The 20,496-nt window shown below is 38.6% G+C and overlaps 1 protein-coding gene across 2 annotated transcripts in view; it reads left to right on the top strand.

Annotated features, from left to right (window-relative positions):
• mtmr14 (myotubularin related protein 14) overlaps positions 1-20,496 on the top strand; it is a 31,276-nt gene continuing 10,780 nt past the window's right edge. Inside the window, exons 1-15 of one of the 2 annotated variants that reach the window (XM_051948494.1) lie at positions 1-864; positions 1,809-1,957; positions 3,614-3,722; positions 5,132-5,207; positions 7,377-7,437; positions 8,228-8,350; positions 9,855-9,928; positions 10,921-10,991; positions 11,087-11,161; positions 11,676-11,742; positions 15,545-15,630; positions 18,072-18,148; positions 19,608-19,644; positions 19,834-19,904; positions 20,011-20,069. In XM_051948494.1, coding sequence (XP_051804454.1) covers positions 730-864; positions 1,809-1,957; positions 3,614-3,722; positions 5,132-5,207; positions 7,377-7,437; positions 8,228-8,350; positions 9,855-9,928; positions 10,921-10,991; positions 11,087-11,161; positions 11,676-11,742; positions 15,545-15,630; positions 18,072-18,148; positions 19,608-19,644; positions 19,834-19,904; positions 20,011-20,069 — 1,270 coding nt within the window. In that variant the 5' untranslated portion in view covers positions 1-729. Of the gene's footprint in view, positions 865-1,808; positions 1,958-3,610; positions 3,723-5,131; positions 5,208-7,376; positions 7,438-8,227; positions 8,351-9,854; positions 9,929-10,920; positions 10,992-11,086; positions 11,162-11,675; positions 11,743-15,544; positions 15,631-18,071; positions 18,149-19,607; positions 19,645-19,833; positions 19,905-20,010; positions 20,070-20,496 lie in introns of both variants that reach the window. The other variant, XM_051948493.1, reaches the window with a different exon arrangement.

Genomic DNA, 20,496 nt, shown 5'->3' with positions numbered 1-20,496 from the left:
GATGGCAGTCACGTGGTGGCGCCTGCTTCCTGTTTACCGCCTGTTGTACCTTCAGACCGGAGAACACGGATTGCAACACCGCGCTGCTCCGCTGGATCTGTCATTCACAACAACATATGCAGCACTGAGACCCTGCAGCGACGGCATTCACTGCTGTATGTCTTTAATCCGTTTACTGTCATGGTCGTGCTGAAAACGGAGACATGAAGCCGTGACATTGAGGAAACGTGAGAAGGCCGGGGAAGGATCCTCGGGGTGTCCTGACTCCGGGTGACCGGAGTTCAGTTAGCTGGTGCTGGCGTGGAGAGACGGGCAGCGGTTTAAACTCATGTCAGAAACCCGTTTTGTCGTAATGTGGAGGACAACAAAGGTTTGAATTTGACTCAAATGAATTCACGAGGGTTTTGAGTTTGTGGAAAAGCTACACCTTAAGGAGCTAGCCTGGTAGCGAGTCGTGCTAACTCCGGGAGCTAGTTAGCAGCGGCCGCGGCGGTGTTGTGCGAGTGGCCGGCTGAGAGGGCTGTGTCGGCTTGTGTTTGAGTGGAGCAGCCTGCCGGTGCCCTGAATTCCGGAAGGCTCCCCGGGTCCGGCCCCCTCAAGCGGGCAGTCAGGAAAAAGCTGGCTGGGAAGGGATGGCCTGGTCGGTCTTCCCGTTCTACAGGACAAGGCTCTGCGGTGTTTGAAGGAGGTCGAGTGCGGCTAGAGGCCACCGCAGCGGGTCGAGGCGCTATGATGGCCGCCTCCCCCTCCGCGGCCGGCGGCTTCACGGCCTACGGACTGTCGGTCAGGAAGAGCGAGGAAATAGCGGATTTGATAGATTTATTTTCAAAGACACAGTACAGAGCGAAGGAAGTCACTCCTCGGGTAAGATATAGTGCTCAATCTATTACGAACAGTCACATTTTCTTACATTTAGTGTTTTTGTTCAAAGTCAGTGCTGGTTATGTTGTCTCTTTGGAGAGCAGTTGACAAAACATGTATTGTGGGAAATGATGTGTTTTATAATTTGCTAAGAGTTGTATTAGTTCTGAGGAATAGGAAGGTCAAGAACATCTTTACCACGGTGTGACTCTAATTACACAAAGAGAAGAAAAGTCCAGAATCGATAAGGAGCTTATGCTTTATTTTACTTATTACTCGTGTTTGAATGCAAGGATGATCAAGACATAAGGTGATCGATAATGAAAGTACAGACAGTTTTATGTAAGCTGTAATCAGTAAAGAACATGAGCTTATTGTGTGTGCAGTCTCTAATCTTGCTCACTAATGCACAAAATAAATCAAATCATAGATTTTTCTACCATTAAAGTTTCATCAAACACCTCACTAATGCACTCAGTATGTATTTTTAAAGTTAAACAGTACTAATTTGTCAATGCAGTACACTAGCTTATTGTTTTAGTAGCAGATATTTATCCACCTTACAGATAATTATAGGAAACTGAATCAAGATTTGCCACAAATAGCTACTAAGCTTTTAGCTCAACTCATGGTTTTTTTTCTCATATCATAGGGGATAAATTGAGGTTTGATAACTGGCAAGAGTTGTGTTTTGCCGTCAAAAATATAGAAATCAAGCAAACAGTGATGAAATAGCTTAATAAATTACAAATTCCTAGATACTTGTTCAGTGTTAAATATAATAATGCAGTTTGTAACGATGAATTCGGACAATTTTGCTGGGATCAACCCAAACCTTCTGATTATCTTTTTCAGGCACTGATAATTTCAAAACTGTTTAGACTATTTACTTTGATCTAGAAGAAACCAATAAGATCGATAACAATGTTCTTTTCCCCCTCTGTCAGGTGGAGGCAATAGAGAAGCGTTGTCTGGAGCTGTTTGCCAGAGATTACAAGTACAGTGTCATCCATAACATCAATGGAGAAGTGTGTGGCCACTACCCCCGCCAGATAGTTTTCCTGGAGTATGAATGCACAGATGTGGAGCGAGACAGGTATTTCTGCACTGCTCAATCAATCCCATCCTTTTCTGATACAAAGTCCATGCCGCTCGGTTACCAATTACTGCTCTTGTTTGTTTGTGTCTCTCTGCTGACCATGCTCACCTTACGTTGGTGCACGGAGCAAAGGGCAGCCTCTATATCCAGCCTGAAAGCATGCAGGCAGCGGAGGAATGAAGTGACTCTACTGTCACATGAGGTTACTTTGAAGCTGGAAATAGGAAGTAATACGCCGTGATTCAATAAATCCTTCTTTTTCTCCGCTGGTTAATGCAGCTGAGCTATTTTCCCAGCGTATTCCTGGAAATATAATCCGTGCTTCACCACAGGAGCAAAAGCATTCTTTACCTCAAATGCTTCACATGCTGTAGTACGAAGGACTCGTTTGCCAAATCCCCTCATTTGTACGCAAACCTCATTTCATATGCTGTTCGTAATTTCCAGTGGGTCAACCTATAAAACTGAAAAACAACATTTCAGTGATTCCTTGCAGCACCGGAATTGAGATGAAGTAAAAAAAAAAAAAAAAAAAAATCCTGAAAATAAAACTCTTCACATGATCCCTGGATGTCCCGTTCCGTCTAATGTCAGGCGCTAGATTTCCTAAACTTAGCGGCAAATCTCTTCAACTTGAATTTCATTCTGGGGGAGAGAAAGCGGTCACAGAGTGTTAAATAAATTATACAAGTGGTGTGGGTGCAGAATCACTGTGCGTTGATGCACCCACAGCACACTGTAGGCCATTTTTACTAAATGCTCGCTCTCGGACGCTAAATTCACAATGCACAACCCTGTGAACGTGTAAGAAACGACAAGCATTCTTTATTGTAGTCCTGTGGAAACTGCTGAGTCTTCTTTCGTGGTAGCAGCAGACACATCTCAAATCACCAGTGATGACTGTCGGCATGAAGGCTGACACAGAATGTGGTGTTTGCTCTCTGCTTCAGTTGCACTGGTTACACTATCGTGCAGCCTCCTGACTTCCCACATTGCATGCTCATGACCACGACGCGCTCCGTGCACCGAATCTTTTGGATTGCATCACGTACTGTAAATTTTCTGGAAAATAAGCTTAGAACCCGTTTAGGATACGAAACTTGCTGGGGGGATATTATTTATCCCTTTGACAATAAACTGTACTGCATATTCCACTGTAAATTCCACTGTAAGTTGAACAGCTTTGCATGTTGGAATGCCAGACACGCAGACAAATAATGCAGAACTGATATGATGGACCAACATGAATGGAAAATGGGGTTAATGGCATGCTGAGTGAGCTGCGGATTGTTTGACTCGTAACATTTTATTACCATCCTGCCACAAAAACCTTTGGCAGATTTGTCACTTCACTCTTTATTATCTTTGACGTTCAAGAATGCCGCACCTAAACTTATTTGACCCTGGAGCAGGCAGTAAAGATGTACGTTAGTGAGGCTAATGATAGAATCAGATGTTGTAAAGTTTATTTGTTGCCAAAGCTGAATGCTCCACTTAACTGTGACCTACATCTGTGTCGGTGAGAACAGTTGACGATTTTAAAGTGTCAGGTTTTTGTCTGCTGATTTTTGCTGTGTTGTCACAAATGGTTTCAGATTAAATTAAGTGGTTAGTAGACTAACATGGACACAATGTGGTGGTTTGTTCCAGCAGATTTGAGAGCACAGTGCAGATCAGTAAGTTGCAGGATCTGGTGAACCGGAGTAAGCTGGCTCGCTGCAGAGGGAGGTTCGTCTGTCCGGTCATCCTCTACAATGGCAAGGTATTTCCTTCAACTTTATCATTTGTCCTTTGAAGGGTGATTTGTTATGCAGCAGCTACACAAGGGTTCACAATAAAAAAAAAAAAAAAAAAAACAATAATTTTTTAAATGCAAAAAAACCCCAAACAATAAAATATCCCACAAAACATAAAGTAGCCAAGTTAAAATCCACGGTATCCAAAGTGGAACTGGAGATGACTTTATATGCTTTTATTTCATCCTGTTTAGATTATTGTAACGCACTTTATACCTGTTTAAATCAATCCTCTCTTAATCGTATTCATCTCACATCACCTCAGTCCTGTTCACTCCTCACTGGCTCCCCATCAGTTTTCGAGTACATTTTAAAATACTGATGATTACTTTTAAGGCTTTCCGTGGCCAATCGCCACAGTATATCTCCGACCTCCGTCAGCTCTACGTCCCAAATAGAGCTCTCAGATCAAGTCAATAAAAATTTCTTGCTGTCCTTCACGTATAAAACCCGTGGTGACTGTGCTTTCCAAGCTTTTGCACCAAAACTGTAGAATGCTCTTCCTCTACAGCTGAGCTCGGTCGACTTCTGTGAAGCTTTTAGGAGGCAGCTGTAGACGTTTTTATTCCGACAGGCCTTTTTTGACCTGTAACTGCTTTATTTTATTTATTGTTTTAATGCACTTTATTTTAGCTGCTGACCCCTGTTTTAACAGTTTAATACCTTTACCATTATTGTTTTTGCTTTTATCCTTGTTGTATTTTGCTTGTAAAGCACTTTGTGATTTTATATGTGAAAGGTGCTATATAAATAAATTCTACTTACTAGACAGGCACAATAAATAAGCATCTCCTATGCCAGCGTCTACTATAGTCATGGTATTTTCAGGAAGAATAATTCTCGTCTGCTGGAGGATGTACTGACTATCACAAACAAAAGTTTACATATATATGTAAAGATCATGCATATCATTGGCAGTCTTGAGTTTCCAGTGACTCCAACAACTCTTAATTTTCTATAGAGGAATGATTGAAGCACATCTATCTTTGTCACAAACAATCATGCATTTATTTATTTTTTTCATAGATTTATTGTAAGTCTTCTGGAAATGTCCTTAAGACTGGCTGTTGATCATAGTAGAAACCAAAAGCAGCTGTAAGAAAATAATTTTTGGACTTTGAATGGTCAAAAGCCTGTAAATCTACACCTCACTGTGATTGCTCCTTGAAATGTTAAAACTGAAACAAGCGCGGTCTCAGTTCCTCTTACAGAAACCAAAGCTTAGCTGAATCGAAACTTTATCGTATTTGTTATGACATTTAAGAAAGCTTTCTAAGGTGTTCTGTTGCCGCAACTTCTTTGTTTTTCTCTGTTGTTGAGATAATGATTGTTGCAACAACAGTCAGATCCCGCATCGTTTCTTCCTCGTTTGCAGCATATATGCCGGTCGTCCACTCTGGCAGGCTGGGGGGAGCTGTACGGACGCACGGGCTACAACTACATCTTCTCAGGTAAATGGTTCACAAAAGCACACGCAACTTAATTTTAGGGCAAATAGGGGAAGCTCTGGTCGACTGATTTTCCATGCTAGGTTTCAGTTCACAGATTCTGACCTGGGAATAGTTGCTGCACCTGTCAGATGACAAATGTTAAAATGTTCTTTCTGGGACTGAGTGATTCTTTAAATGACTGAGGTTCGGTTTCATTAAGAATCACCACAATATTACAGAAGTGTGTCTTTTTCTAGAACATTGTAGTATGATGACACATTACTAGCCCCTGTTTCCAACATCATTATTCAAATTTTTTCTCAGAAATGACTTACTTGACCAATAGAGTTGAACGTAAAACTCATTTTAAATACATTGGAGTTACCCTTTAAGTTATATCTGATGTTTTCAGATCCATTTTTGTGCCATTAGAAGGAAATAAAACCTCACTCTGCTTGCCATGCCAAGACGGCTCTTTTTAAATGACTGGATAAAGTGTATGAAATGAACTTATTTCGAGTTTTAAACAAATTAACTACATATTGAGTGTGACTCATTTTACTCAATGCATTTAATCCCTCTAAATTAGAATTTCAGATATCAAGCCTAAAACAGAAACAATCTGTGACTGTAAATAAAGAAATAATTAGCCTGCATCAAGCTGACAGATGGCCACAAGCTTGTAAACTCCCCTTTGTTTCCTCATTTAAAAAAAAAAAAATACACGTTTAATGCTTTTGAGAACTATCCACAAATTATGCCAAGTAGAGCAGCTTGTTGACCAAGTTCATTTATATTTCTTTCATTTGTCTGTCAGATGCTTTCCTTTAAAACACTTTTACTAGTATCTCATCACATCGAGCCTCAATTAGCCAGCCCATTCTGTGGAACATAGTGGTTTGGCTGCAGCTCAGTATCGTTCTGCTAAAGGGGAAAAGACTATCTGGCTCGTTGCTAATTCTTTAAACCAACCACAGTCGTTGTGGACGGGGCTACATGAAGGATGTGGCTTTGGTGGTCCTTTAAAGCAACAACAAAAGTGTCAGGAAAAGATGTCAAACTTTGTTCATCAGCTCTCTTGTCAATGTTTCTAGTTGTGAATGCAAATTAGGTGCTGCAGGTGAGAAATCGGTGCAGCAGATCTACTGCTGTTTACATATACTTAACTATAAAAATGTTCCTGTAATTGAGTGAGATAATACACACTACCACTTTGGACACACCTTATCATTCGATGCTTTTTATTTATTCGTATTATTCTTTACGTTATACTGTAGATTAACACTTTGTTGTTTACAGCATAATTCCATCTGTATTCTTTTATAGTTTTGATGTCTTCAGTATTAATCAACAACACATAAAATAATTAAATAAAAACCATTGAATGGGAAAGTGTGTTCAAACTTTTGACTGGTAATGTACAAATTCTAATAATGATATGATAGATATGATAATATATTTGTCAGTGCATCAGTTTAACAGTCAGCCACGTGATCAGAAGAAAGCTTGCATGTGTGTCCTCGACGTCCTTCGTTTACAGACTAGAAAACAGTCCTATAATGGAGTCCAGAGTATTGTCAGAATGAAGAAGTAGATCTTGAACTTTTGCGGTGTTGTAAAAATGAACGAAACAGACAGTGAACAGATGTGAATCTTTTGAGTATTAGAAAAGTCTGATGAAATACTGTTTATCAGCGAATGTTATTTATTATTATTTTTTTTCACCATGAGTGCATTTTTTTAATATATATATATAGTCCTTGCATTTGACCCTAAATGTTGTGATTACAATATGTACTAAGTGGGATCGTTTCCCATAAAAATTATTTTCTGCTCTCTGATGAGCAAACCATATTCAAACATGTCTTTTCTGTTTTCCAGCTGATTTATCAGTTGAGCTTTACTACATTCTCCTGTCAGCTGCTGTAGGACTCTGAGATCAATAATGACATTTCTTCTATTTTATATTCATTATATGTTTTGTTGAAAGGTTTAATTCCATTTTAGGGATTAAATTAATGACCTGAGAGGGATTTTAAATTTAAATAGATGAACTCTGCAGAAGTCCTATTTGACATTTCTGTTGTAAATTTGTAAGATTTTTTTCTCTTTTTTAATTGGGACTTCTTGTAGCCTCATTTTGTGGAGGTTTGCTTCACTCTGATCTTTTCCCACCTCTGTGTTTTGTAGGGGGCAGTGATGACACGTGGACGGAGTCAGAGGAGGTTCCAGAGGATGACAGTGCAGTCAGGTAATCGAACCCCTTCACCAGATTAATAAAAACGCACTTTATTCAGTTTCCTTCAAGAAAGGACATACTAGGAGTTATAAAACTTAAATCTAAATTGCTAAACATCTGAAAATTTGTCTTTTGCCTTCTGTTTTTTCTGTCATTTACCGTCATCTTCCACAAAAATCTGCACATTTTTAGCTAAAACCAGCTAATGTTTACCAAATTTTCTCACTTAATTACTGGAACACAAACAGTTATCAAAATCTTTACATGTAACTTTCCTTGTGTTTAGAATATTATTCAACTAATTGTCATAACTCCAAAAAGAATGAATTATTTTTGATTGGTCAGAGCAACCCTCTGCTCTGTTATTTATTAACATGCACAAATTCAGTGAAGGCACACAGTATTATTGTTAAAATCAAAATGTAATGTAACAAATTATTAAAGTGTATTTAATCCCTGCTGGTTTTCCTTCGTATATATGTTTTCTTTTACATAGTTACAAGGGGGGTAGACATGTAATATTGAATGAATTTGACTGGTAACAGTTAAATGCCTGGGTCAGACAGGCTGCATCATGCATGTCCTAAAAATGATATTGTTTTATAACGAGTTCAATTTACAGTCCATTAATCGTTCATCCATAGGCTTGAGATGGTCAAACTGGTATTAAAGAGGTCTTCAAAAGGCAACAATGAAGTTGCCTTAAAGTATGATGTTACCGTTACTGAGATGCGGCTCTTCCATGTCAATTACATCAAATTTTCTTTCTTTCATTAAAATTTTCTTGTCTCCGCTCCATCAGGAATGGGGACTCCCAGCTCTTCGACAAGGTTCGAGGCCACGACATTAAGCTGCTACGTTACCTCTCGGTTCGCTACATCTGTGACCTGATGGTGGAGAACAAGAAGGTTAAGTTTGGCCTAAAGTAAGGAACAGCACGGACTAATTCATTCACACTCTGCCTGCTATCTGGGTCACTATTTCCTCTGGAGTTTGTTGAAAGCAAAGCTTTTGGAAAGCATCTGATCTGACTTCTGACTACACAAGTGTTCGCCACCAATTGAGTTAGGAGGAGGCCGGCTAAATGCAGAATGATGTGATTATTTCTAAATCAAATCAAATCAAATCAAACTTTATTTATAAAGCACTTTTCATACAAAAAAACAGCGCAAAGTGCTGTACAACATTTAGACCAGGGAGTCTTGAGATTTACTTTAGCTTTATCCAGCTCTTTGTTTTTAGTGCAGGGTAATCACTGTCACATCATTGTGTGCGTTTTAGAAGCTAAACCACTGCAGTTGTTGATGGCAGCTGTTAGGTTACACATGGAGCAGATGGTACTGCACTATTCTGAGATACACTTAAGCAGATCATTTTGGCTGAAAATACATAATGAATGATGAAGGAGCAGGTAGGAGACCAGGGAAAAACACTGAGGAAAAGAATGGCTCGTAATAGTAGCAAACAGAACCGCCATGCTATGAAGTAGCAAGCTGAAGCTCGACGTAACTCATTACTGATGTGACTTTTAATTCTGAATTACAGGAAACACTAAATGCAAAGCGGGACCACCTATTTCTGTTTGTCCTATTTATTGTCCTGGCAGAAAATATTTTGTGACTCGCAGCACATCAGTTGAAATGATTAACCAGTGAGTCCCAAAATGAGTATTTATTTGATTAAAAGTTTAATGAAGAAGCTTGTGCAAATATGTATTCTTAGGTAATGTTAACTAAGACCCCAAGCATGTATTTCACCAAGAAACAACTAACCGCTTACCTTAAAAACTGCCTTCTACAGCTCAAAGTAGTAAGGCTGGCCTGATTAGCAGATTCTGGGCTTCGGATATTTGGCCCCGATTAATGACGAATGTCCGAGTATTCGGTCCGCTCTGTAACGTCTGACGGGGGGTAGGGGCGAATATTCTGGTCTCAAAATTAATATTCGGATACCACCGTCACGACTGAATATTCGGGTCCAGCCCTACAAAGTAGTTCACTTATTAAATCAGTGTGTGGCTGTGGCCCCAGAATTTAATAACTGCTACTACAGAACACTCTGTTACCTACCAGCTCAATGACGTGGCTTCGTCATTGCAACAACAGAGCATCTGTTCATACTGTTAAAATGAAACGGAGCCGTACTTTGTTGCTTTGAGAGTTTATTCTTGCGTATACACCAACTTAAACTGATGAGCCAAAAATATTCTGACCGCACACAGATGAAATAAAGACTGATTATGTTGTGTATTAGATACCAGATACTACAGGACACATCGAGAAGTCTTGTGGAGCCGATACCTCATAATGGATATAAAATGTTATTTGTTAACCATTATGGCAACTTAAATGGCAGTTTATTGTGTAGAATGGGTGCTTTTGTAATTTTTGCCAATCATGGATCTCATCTTTGTGTCTTTCTCTCTGCAGTGTGACGTCCTCTGAGAAGGTGGACAAGGCTCAACGCTATGCAGACTTTACCTTGCTGTCTGTGCCTTACCCAGGTACCCAGCAGCCTTTTCAGTCACTCCACTAGAAATACTAGTTTATAATGCAGTATTGGCTTTTATCACATGATCGGCTAACGGCCATTCTACATGCCATCCAGTTCTTCTTTCTATAGAAGTTAAATGCACTTATTGCAGCTACATCACTGCATAACAAAGTGTGCCGAACACCATGAGAAGATGTCAAACCTTGTAAATCAGCTGATATCAGTAGAACTTATTACTCTTTTACAGTAATAAAAGTCCCACTCACTGCAGTCTTGGTCACAAAAAACTAAAATTTAGGATCAAAACTGTCATTTTCTGTATATGATTTGATGAAAAGCAGTCTCTAAACAAACCAATTAGATGTACAGGGTTTTCTGTTCTGTTTATTATTCATAAGGTGTGTACATTACTGTGCTAAGTGCTGTGAGGTGACATGATGTGAATTTGTGCTATATAAATACAATTGAATTGAATTTTGGTTTGAGTGCTACTACTGTGTTTACATTCCCACACTGGAGGAAATGGAAACGTTTAGACTTATTCCAAAAGACCAGTCAGATCTTCAACTGCACTGTAGAGCGTTGGCTTTTACAGTAATAAAAGTCCCACTGAGTCCATATCTTGATAACAAAAAACTCAAATTTAGGATCAAAACTGTCTTTCTATGTGATATGGTTTGATAAAAATTAATCTCTAAGCAGAGCAATTAGATGCACAGTGATTTTAGTTTGAATGTTATGACGTTTACCTTTCTAGATTGAAGTAAGGTTTGAACTTGTAGCAGCCGTTTGATCAGATATTCAACATTGTAAAATAAACTGTGCTCTAGATTTACGCAGCACAAACTCTAAATGACCAAAAAAATGCAATGAAGCAATGAGTTGACCCATCAGAAAATGTGTTTGGAGGCAGTAGTTTTAATCCCTGTGTCATTCGATGCCTTGCTTTCCATATAGTTGATGATTACTGTGTGTGAATTTGCTTTTCTCTGCCTCTTTCAGGGTGTGAGTTTTTTAAAGACTACAAAGACAGAGACTACACCGCTGAAGGTCTGGTCTTCAACTGGAATCAGGTACAGCGTCTGTTCTAACAGTCAGCTCAGTGTGTGATGAGAACATGTTTCTATTGCATTTATTTTAACTTTTGCATTAATTTCAATCCTTACAGGACTATGTGGATGCTCCTTTGACAATCCCTGTATGCTTTACTCAGAACTTGAACATTGACTGGACTCAGTACCAGGTGAACTCTTCTGTTTAGTTTTTTGTGTCCTCCTCATCGCTCTCATCTTCTCTTTTTCTTATGATTCATTTTCTATTCTCTGTCTGTTCTTTTGTTTGTTGTCTCCACTTTGTAACAGGTGTAACAAAGTTATGCTTTGTAGTATTTGTGATGTTTCAGTGCCATCTGTTGTCCAGCCTGAAAAGTACTTTGCTTATGAAGTGGGTAATAATGATAGTGCAGCCGTTGAAACCCACATACTGTTTTATAATCCACATCTGTGAAGCTAAATGGTGCCAAAATGTGAATAATATGATTGTGCATGACTTAAAAATCATAGAGATCCAGGTTTTAATATTTGATTTTGTTAAATGAAGAACTTGAACAACCTCATTCAGTATGTATAGAACAATAGTGCCCCCCAGTGGGGTGGAGGATGACTTAATACAAAATATAACCCCACTGCACTTAATGCCTTTATTTCTCTGTTGTAAAAGCAGTGTGTTTTTACTCTGTGTGTGTGTTTGGTGTTCAGTCGTGGGACCTGGTGGAGCAAACCCAGAACTACCTGAAGCTGCTTCTCCACATCATCAACAGTGATGGTAGGTTCATACGATCCGATGAGGTTCTGTTGGCTCAGTTAAGGATCCAGTCTTACATTTAGTTGCAGCTAATGACTGATTATCTTTTGCTGATTATTCCCGTAGACTAGGGGTGTCAAAGTCATTTTAGTTCAGTGGCCGCATTCAGCCCAACATGATCTCAAGTGGGCCGGACCAGTAACATCACACCATAAAAACCGCTATACAGACAAATCCAAATTTTATCATTTTGTTTTAGTGCAAAAAAAGTGCATTATGACAATATTCACATGTAATGACTCTTTTTACAAAACATTTTGAAATTTCTTAAGCAAAATAAATTTCAACAGTATCAAGCCTCAGTTTATTGTTTGTGAATCACAACAACAATATATTTAGTCACATGAATCTGGACCTGAACAATGGAGTATTTTACTGTTTGATCAAAGCAACTTGTCAGGATCTAGAAATAGTTCAAATTGCCATTCATTTCCACATCTGTGCAGGAATCCTGACACAGCACACCAACTAAAGTGGGAACTATTAAGGAAGAAAATTAAGGTGTACCCCTGCCTTGTAAATGTAGAAAGTTTATACGTAAAAAAAAAAAAGCATAAAAATTGTGGCAGCAATTCAACAACAGGGTTCAACCAAAAAAAAAACCAACCTTTTACTGAAGCTGCTGACTGACATTACATTGCACAATATTCAGTGTCTTTAAATATTTTCACAGTCACTTTTCATTTTCATCATTTCAATTTTTACACTTTGCAAAATCATCCTGTGGGCCGGACTGGAAACATGACAGGCCGGTTTTGGTCCGCGGGCCTTATGTTTGACACTCCTGGTGTAGATGGTTCATTATTATTGATCTTAAAGCACCAAAGTAAAGCCAGAAAAGATTTTCCGTGTCAAAAACATGAAGCTACAGTGCTCATCTTTCAGTGATAGAAAACCTGATTTGATCATGAGTTGGTTTTATTGATTCACTTTGGATGTTTATAAAAGTGCAGAATTTATTAATCAGTTTTAAAAAAAATCATCACCAGTTCTGTATTTTTTTATTTATTTTTTTTAGTACGACACTACTTCAATATGTAATTCTCATCTTTTAAAGATTCTTTTGTGGTATTTTATGTTAGTACTGTATAGAATCAGACAGGAACCAAAGCGTGGACACCTTTACCATTAATATGTGTTTTAAATCATTGTAATCCAACATTTACATTCTCTGGTTACAGCTTCTCAGTGTACAGATTTGCTGTATTCTTTTCTCATATATGATAGTAAATTAAAAATCTTTAACAGTTGGAGAGAAATGAGGCATCACTTTGAGATCTGGAAACCTGAAATTTGCATTTCAATATGATATTATATACTGACATTTCAATCATTAATTGATGGGGAAAACAAACACTGATCGTATCATTACAAATGAACATGTGGTTCTAAATTAATGATGTCAATTAGAGCAATAACCAGACTCGTCTTCTGAGGAGAATTTACATATTGCGGAATAAATTACCGACACCACCATACAGTCAGCTGCTTTATAATTCTGTAACGCATAACATCTAAGCTCTAGGGTGCATCAGTGGAAGTGAATATTACATTTGCACCATATATAAACCATTATGCCAACTCAGTGTTACAGAAATGGATGCCTTTTTAAAGAGTCCCCATTAAACCAGGAGAGCAACTGGATATGACATCTCTAAATATAAAAATTGCTCTCACATTTCAACCCTGAAACCTCCATGACTTGGTTTTAAAATCTGAAGCTAAACTAGTGAAAACACAGGTTCAAATTTCTTTGTGTAATGTGAGGAACACAGTTAACTATTGGCTGCTACATGTGTTTCCTTTGCCTTCATTGTTTAGTTTTGTGAGGTCGTTGTTTTCAGGGAACCAAAAAGCTTCTATACTCAACCTGCTCAGCACTTCACAGCAGATACACAAAATGAGACCGTAGCTGGTGAACATGTGGAACGTTGAACAGTTTTCTCAGGAGATGAGGACTAAAACAGAACTGAAAAGAGAGCGAGTGTTAAACAGTCATGAATCCAGTGGGATGCAGCAGTACATGTTATATGTTGTTGCTAGTCTTGTCCAGCTAATATATTTGTGTTTTTTTTTTTTTTTAAAGTCTTCCTCTGTCCTTAATTGGCCCAAAAAATAAATCACAAATGCAGCTTTAGCAGGAGTCGGTGTGTTCATTTTCTGTTGTCAAAATGAACAACCTAATAAATGCTGGTTGCGTTTATAGCCTTTATTTAATGTTGTAGGATAGTGTTAATTACACTCAGCAACACTAAAACAGTCTATGAAATGCTGAAGCTCTTTAAGCCTGCATTCTTTTTAATAGAAACAGGGCACAAAGGAATTCGATTGTATAGAAATCTATGAGAAAACTACTTTTCTCTTGATCTGTCACATCGTAAGCATTTTCCATTGAGTTTGTGTTCTCAATCGCCAGTTTCAAGACGTTTTGAATACAACATGAAGGTAATTCTGTAAATTATGGTCCCATTTAGAAGAAAAGAGACAATGAAGCAGGGTATATTTGAACCCTTTAAGACCGTTTTACATGATGTAGTGTAATTTTTTGGAGTGTTTTTATTTCCTTTACATTTGCTTTAAACCAATATAACCCCAATGTCCCAAGTTTTAATATGTATTGACTTGTATCTTAACTACGACAATAAATTGCTTAAAAGTGCAATAAACCTAAAAAAAAATCCTTTGTTTTTTTCACATATTTCAAAATACTGGAAAAGTATAGCTGTATCCCTCAAATTTGTAAAAAAAAAAAAAGTTGCACAGTATCCTGTGGTCTTGTTTATAAGGATGTTTTTTGTGCACTTGTGTATTTTTACAAACCCTTGAGAAAGAGACCTGATGAATGTGTGAAATGTTAGTCTAACTCCCTGAACTTTCTACGCAAAAGAAAGTCTAATCTACCACCAATCAAAAATGAACCGTAGCGCTGTGCTACACTGGGCTCGATGGGGTTAAGGCAGGGCTTGCTAGTGATTTATAGACTTTGTTAATTTTGACTGGGTTTTAAAAGACCATGGTGGTGACGATCAAACGCCAAAATCGAGGGTTCAAAACGACAGATCCCAAACCAGTAGATGACGTTACCATGGCTACGTCGATCTTTTCTGGGGTCTAGTATAACAATCGTCTTAAATGAGTGTTGATTCAACAATATAGTCATTCTTGAAAGATTTACACTGATGGTGTTTTTTATTACTTAGTTCATCCCATTTATGTTAAGCAGAGTTCCTCAGAATAGGGAAGAAAATTCTTTCTGTATAACGGAATCAGCACCACAAACAATCGCAGAGCTCAAATCAACACTTGTTAAAACCAAAAATAAGAATTAGAGCTTTCATGAAAAGAGGATTTATTACAGGGCTGTAGTATTAAACTGCATACACTACCTCATAACGTGCTAGCTGTAAGTGAGTATTATAAATTAGCTTCAGTCTTTCTCCTGAAAACTACCTTTTGTTTTGATGGGTGGTAGTTTATGAAAGGATTCTCATTTAGGGATGATTGAGGATTCTGGTTCACTCATGTTTTGCAGCACTGAATGTGTAGATTGTTATTTACAGTGGTCTCATTCACTGTGATACACTCTAATTTCCTGTTTTGGGTTCAGTACTTTACGAAAGAATTGCACTCATCCATCAAGTGCATATTACACAAGACCTCTCTGTTGGAAATTACATACCCTAGCTCTTCATTCTGCACTTATTATCCTTCAAAGAGCACTTTAAAGTGTTGACCTTGATGGTGGTGCTGTGTGTTGTTTCAGATGAGAGTGGTCTCCTGGTGCACTGCATATCAGGCTGGGACCGAACGCCTCTGTTCGTGTCCCTCCTCAGGATCTCCCTGTGGGCAGTAAGTTCTTCCTCTTCTTCTCCTTCAGTTTTTTTCATCTCCTTTATTCTCTCCCAGCACCTCTCCACATGACAACCGGCCACCCAGCAGCTCATTTAGGCCTTCAAACATTCATTAGTGGCTCCGGTAATCCCAAGCTGAATCCATCTGCTTCGGCCTCTCCACCCTTCCTCACTCATCCGTCTCCACGTAAAACTCATTTACCATTTCAAAGACGTGCCTCAATTACACTCCTCTGTATTCACCTCCTTTATTTAAAATAGAACTCATGCGTTATGAATATGCAAGACGTGGTCCACACTTAAAGCCTCTCGTTAAAATACGGTCTACACATGTAGAGCTGCTTTCAAACAGAATAAGAAATCGGGATTGGATGTATGTCAGCCGCATGTGGACAAACGGCCCGTGGTGTTTTATGTAACGCTGTGTTCATTTTGAACAATCACAACTCAGTAGTTGGCTGATCTGAAAGATGTAGGGTGTCTGGACTGAAAATGGACATGATTATTGGCGGTTTTATTGATTATTGGCCAATTTAGTTTATCATAGTCGAGGTCAGAATTTTTTTTTTTTTTAAACTTTGCCTCGCCTTATATGACGGCTTTCACAACCTGTCAGTGACATTAATCAATAGGAACACAGATTAGTCTTCTAAGTACAACATGGACAACGATAAGGTTGGATAAAAGGCAATCCTCTTAGTGTGATCCAAGGACAGGTCTAGTTTTTATGTTTGTTTTTTTTAACAACAAAGCCACGATCAAACGCTGTTCTCTGCTCTGTGTAAACACAGCCTGCAGTTCAATCGAGAAGACCCTGAATTTTGGGTATTAATGACTAAAGAATGCAGAATTTTCCCTTTTTTTTGTTTTTACAGAATCTTGTACAAACTGTCTATTTTTGTCATTTAAAAAATAATTGTGACTTTTTTTTTTTTCCAAGTTGCGCAAATTTAAGTTTAAGATTTGGGCACATGAGTAGTTCAGGGACCGTTGGAAAGTTGAGAATCCGACAATTCTTTGAGTGTGGCTCTGATTAATGATGTGATTTGGCGGTTTTATTTATTTAAACATGCCTTTCAAACCCACTGGCAGCTTTTAGGGCTTCAGCTGACTTGGAGGATCTGAACTATCAAATGTGTATAATTTAACTTGAAACTTTTATCTAAGCAGCAGTAAAACAAAACGCCTTTTGGCTGCTGTGCCAACATTTAATGCAGAGTGAGTTTGTCACAGAATGTGATTGCCAATACAAACGTTTTTTCTGCTATTGTGTAAAAACAGAAAGGTGAGGGACCAGTATAAAGGAGCAGTAAATGTAGTTAAATTGATAAAATGCATAAGCTAAATATTTAGAGAAAGGGATAGAGACACTTACTAAGGCTCAGGCTTAATAGGAATATTTGCCCCTACTGTAATTATATACACTACCAGACAAAAATCTGGAAGCGCCTTCTCAATTCAGTGGTTTTTATTTAATTATTTTGTATATTAACACTGAAGACGTCAAAACTATAAAAGAATGCATTTGAAATTATGTTAACAAAAAGTGTGAGTTGTCAATATTCATCTACAATGTAGTAAATAATACAAATAAATAAATAAAGCACTGAATGAGAAGGTGTGTTCAGACCTTTGACTGCTAGTGTATATTTTTCTGAATGAAACTGAAATGGAACACAAACGCAGAAATTAAAGTGAAAATCTTTTTCTTGTGAAGAAATGCAGCAGCAAAGAATGTTTCTAGAATTCATTCATGATAATAATGGATTAGATTTATGTAGCACTTTTCAAGGCACTCAAAGTGCTTCACTCACACATTCTCACTCTGGTGGTGGTAAGCTACATTTGTAGCCACAGCTTCCCTAGGGCAGACTGACGGAAACATGGCTGCCAATCCGCGCCTACGGCCCCTCCGACCACCACCAACATTCACACGCCAGTGTGAGAGCAGCACTGAAGGCAGGGCGGGTAAAGGGTCTTGCCCAAGGACACAACAGCCATGACTAGGCGAGAGCGAGAATCGAACCACCAACCTTTCGATCATTGGACGACCCGCTCTACTACCTGAGCCACAGTCGCCACGATTCAGATGATTATGATTCAGATTCTACTCAGAGTACCTTTAGATCAGTTGCTAGTGCTGCAGTTCCTTTTTACAGGCATTTTTCCTGCTACTAAAAAGTATTAAAAATCATGTGATGTTATGACAGTAGAGCTGATTCCACTCCTGATACTCTGAATTACACGTTTACAGGATTGTAAACATCCTTGATGACGGTGGAGGTTGAATGATTTTCAGGTCACAGAGGCGTAACGACAGGAGGAACAGATCACCTAATCGAACACATTGATCTTCTTATCAAACGAAAATGTTGTGTAATCTGAACCCCACACACCACAGGAGATATTGAACTTGCTCTTGTCTTGTGTTTTTCACAGGATGGTGCAGCTCACGCCAGCTTGGAGCCGGCCGAGATCCTGTATCTGACCATCGCTTACGACTGGTTTCTCTTCGGGTAAAAATAATCTTTTACATCACGATCATAATTTCATGACCTCAGCAAGTCGTAACTCACAGCGCATTAGCCAGCATCAATACTTTAGGAGTGCCTTTGCGACTTGTTGTTGTGATACACACCACATAATTGAGAAGTGACTGGTTAGTGAAGCACCGTTAGCAGAGGAAGAAACGCACAGGACGAGCAGCACCACTCTGGCTTTGCTATTGACGGAGTCTTTCATCCTGTCGTTCCCTGCATGATACTCTCTCTCTCATCCTCACACAAACTCACAAGCTCCCTCCTGGGGTTGTCCTTTCGTAATTACCACCACTACCATCTTTCCAATTTGAGCTCATCAGAGGCAGTTTCTGAAAAAGCCCCTTCACTGCCAGCCAGTCCATGTAATTATACATCAGCAGACGTACCCTCAGGACACTGGCCAAGCAGGGGTGAGTGTGAGAGAGATAAATAAGTGAAGAAAGTTGTGCAGCGTGATTGCCCAGAGGTGCTGTAGCTGCTGAAACTCACCTCATCATTCACAGCTGAATCATATTGGACTTGAGATTGTTTGTGCGGTAACAGATTGATTTGGTTTCATGGCCGTAAACACTGGAAGCAGCATCAAAATAAACTGTGGAAAACGACTGTTAGGAGTGTTTAGTGGATTGTGGACCTGGGTTTGTGCATTTTCTGAGCAGTTTGTTTTGATTTTGTTGTTTTAAATGGGGAAGAATGAAATTATGGTTTTATAATCCCTGTAATGATCCCCAGGGCAGCTTTGATCAGCTGAGTTTGCCCTAATTACGAGAATCCGTTTCTAATTTAGTCCTGGTGGTTTCCAGATGGTTTGAATTATGAACTTACGGTAACAGTTTTTGGAACCTCTGCTTTAGCCTCAGCAACAACCAGTATGTGAACCTTTTGAAACAACCTGAATTTCTGCGTTAATTGGCCAAACAATGTGATCTGATCTTCATCTGAGCCAGTCTATTTTATGTCTCTGATGACAGCAGCAGTCGAAGGCATTCTGCTTTTGGGTCATAGGTGTGGTATGCTTCAAACACCTTGAGGGAAATGCTTCAGATTTGGCCCAAACCTTCACTTAGACTTGAGGATGAACTGATCAGAAGTTGTTGTTCAGTGTTCAGCGCGACCTCACAAAATGCAGCTTTGACTTTAATTAAGAATTCAGGCTAAAATTATGGCAAAATTTCACACAGATGTTTAATAGAATAAGATGATGAAGTCAAGGGTCAAAGCTGGACAGACACAGCTTTATCCTGCAACATGACTGAAAACTAAACTGTGTTCTAGTTCAAATTGCTGCTTAGACAAAGGTCTCACCGTATTTGACACAAGTTTATACATTATTGTAGATGATTTGTGTTCTTTCTTTATTCTTGCTGAGTAGCTTTAGTGACATAAACACAAAATAGCTGGAAGGATGTTTAATAGGTTGTGTGTTTCTGTCCAGTCACATGCTGCCAGATCGACTCTCCAAAGGGGAGGAGGTACGTCTATTTTACACACTAATTATAACTCTCTATATATTACAAATAACATGAACCTTAACTTGTTCTTATTGCTACACACTACTATTATTAGATGTGTATTTGAACAGATACGGCTCTACAGTTCCCAAACCAAATTACACTGATTTATGATCTTGTCTGATCAGAGATTGTTCTTTTCTCCCTCAGATTTTCTTTTTTTGCTTCAATTTTTTGAAGCACATTGTCTCAGAGAAGTTCTCTGCTGTTAAGAAACAGAGGTGTGTTCTTCATTTATACTTTCATGCTAACTGTGTGAATCCAGTATCCGCTCTTCTTTTGATGTCTGACATTATTTCATTATATCCTTTTTTTTTTTTATGTCAGAAGGAAGAACTCCCACTTCAAAGACGGTGATTTCACTGTGGAAGACCTCTGCCAGCTCAGTAAGTCAGAGTTTCTGTTAGATAAGCAGACAGATATTTGAGAAATGTAGCTCATCTGACCTACAGATTCATTTATTTAGTTTACTATTGTGACGTTTAATTAGAGGACGGGTACATTATAATGCCATACTATATAGTACCAGTCAACAGTTTGTAATCAACTATGTGTACAGGGCATTCCTTTATTTTCTACGTGGAATATAAAAAACTGAAGACATTAAAAGTAAGCTATTAAGCCAAAATCGCTCAAAAACAAACAAACACAACAAAATGACTTTCACATTATGGAGTCTTTACCATATAGTAGTCATTCTTTGTGATGATGACAGCTTTGCACAGTGTTTTATTACAATGTTTCCAGTAAATAGGTGGTCAAAACTTATTTGTTAGATTTGATTTCTTCCTTTTTAATGAGCTCATCAGTTGT

The sequence above is a fragment of the Acanthochromis polyacanthus genome, chromosome 5 (assembly GCF_021347895.1).
Source record: "Acanthochromis polyacanthus isolate Apoly-LR-REF ecotype Palm Island chromosome 5, KAUST_Apoly_ChrSc, whole genome shotgun sequence".
NCBI classification, from domain to species: domain Eukaryota; kingdom Metazoa; phylum Chordata; class Actinopteri; family Pomacentridae; genus Acanthochromis; species Acanthochromis polyacanthus.
The sequence above is the reverse complement of the archived record's forward strand: the minus strand, read 5'-3'. Positions and strand labels throughout refer to the sequence as shown.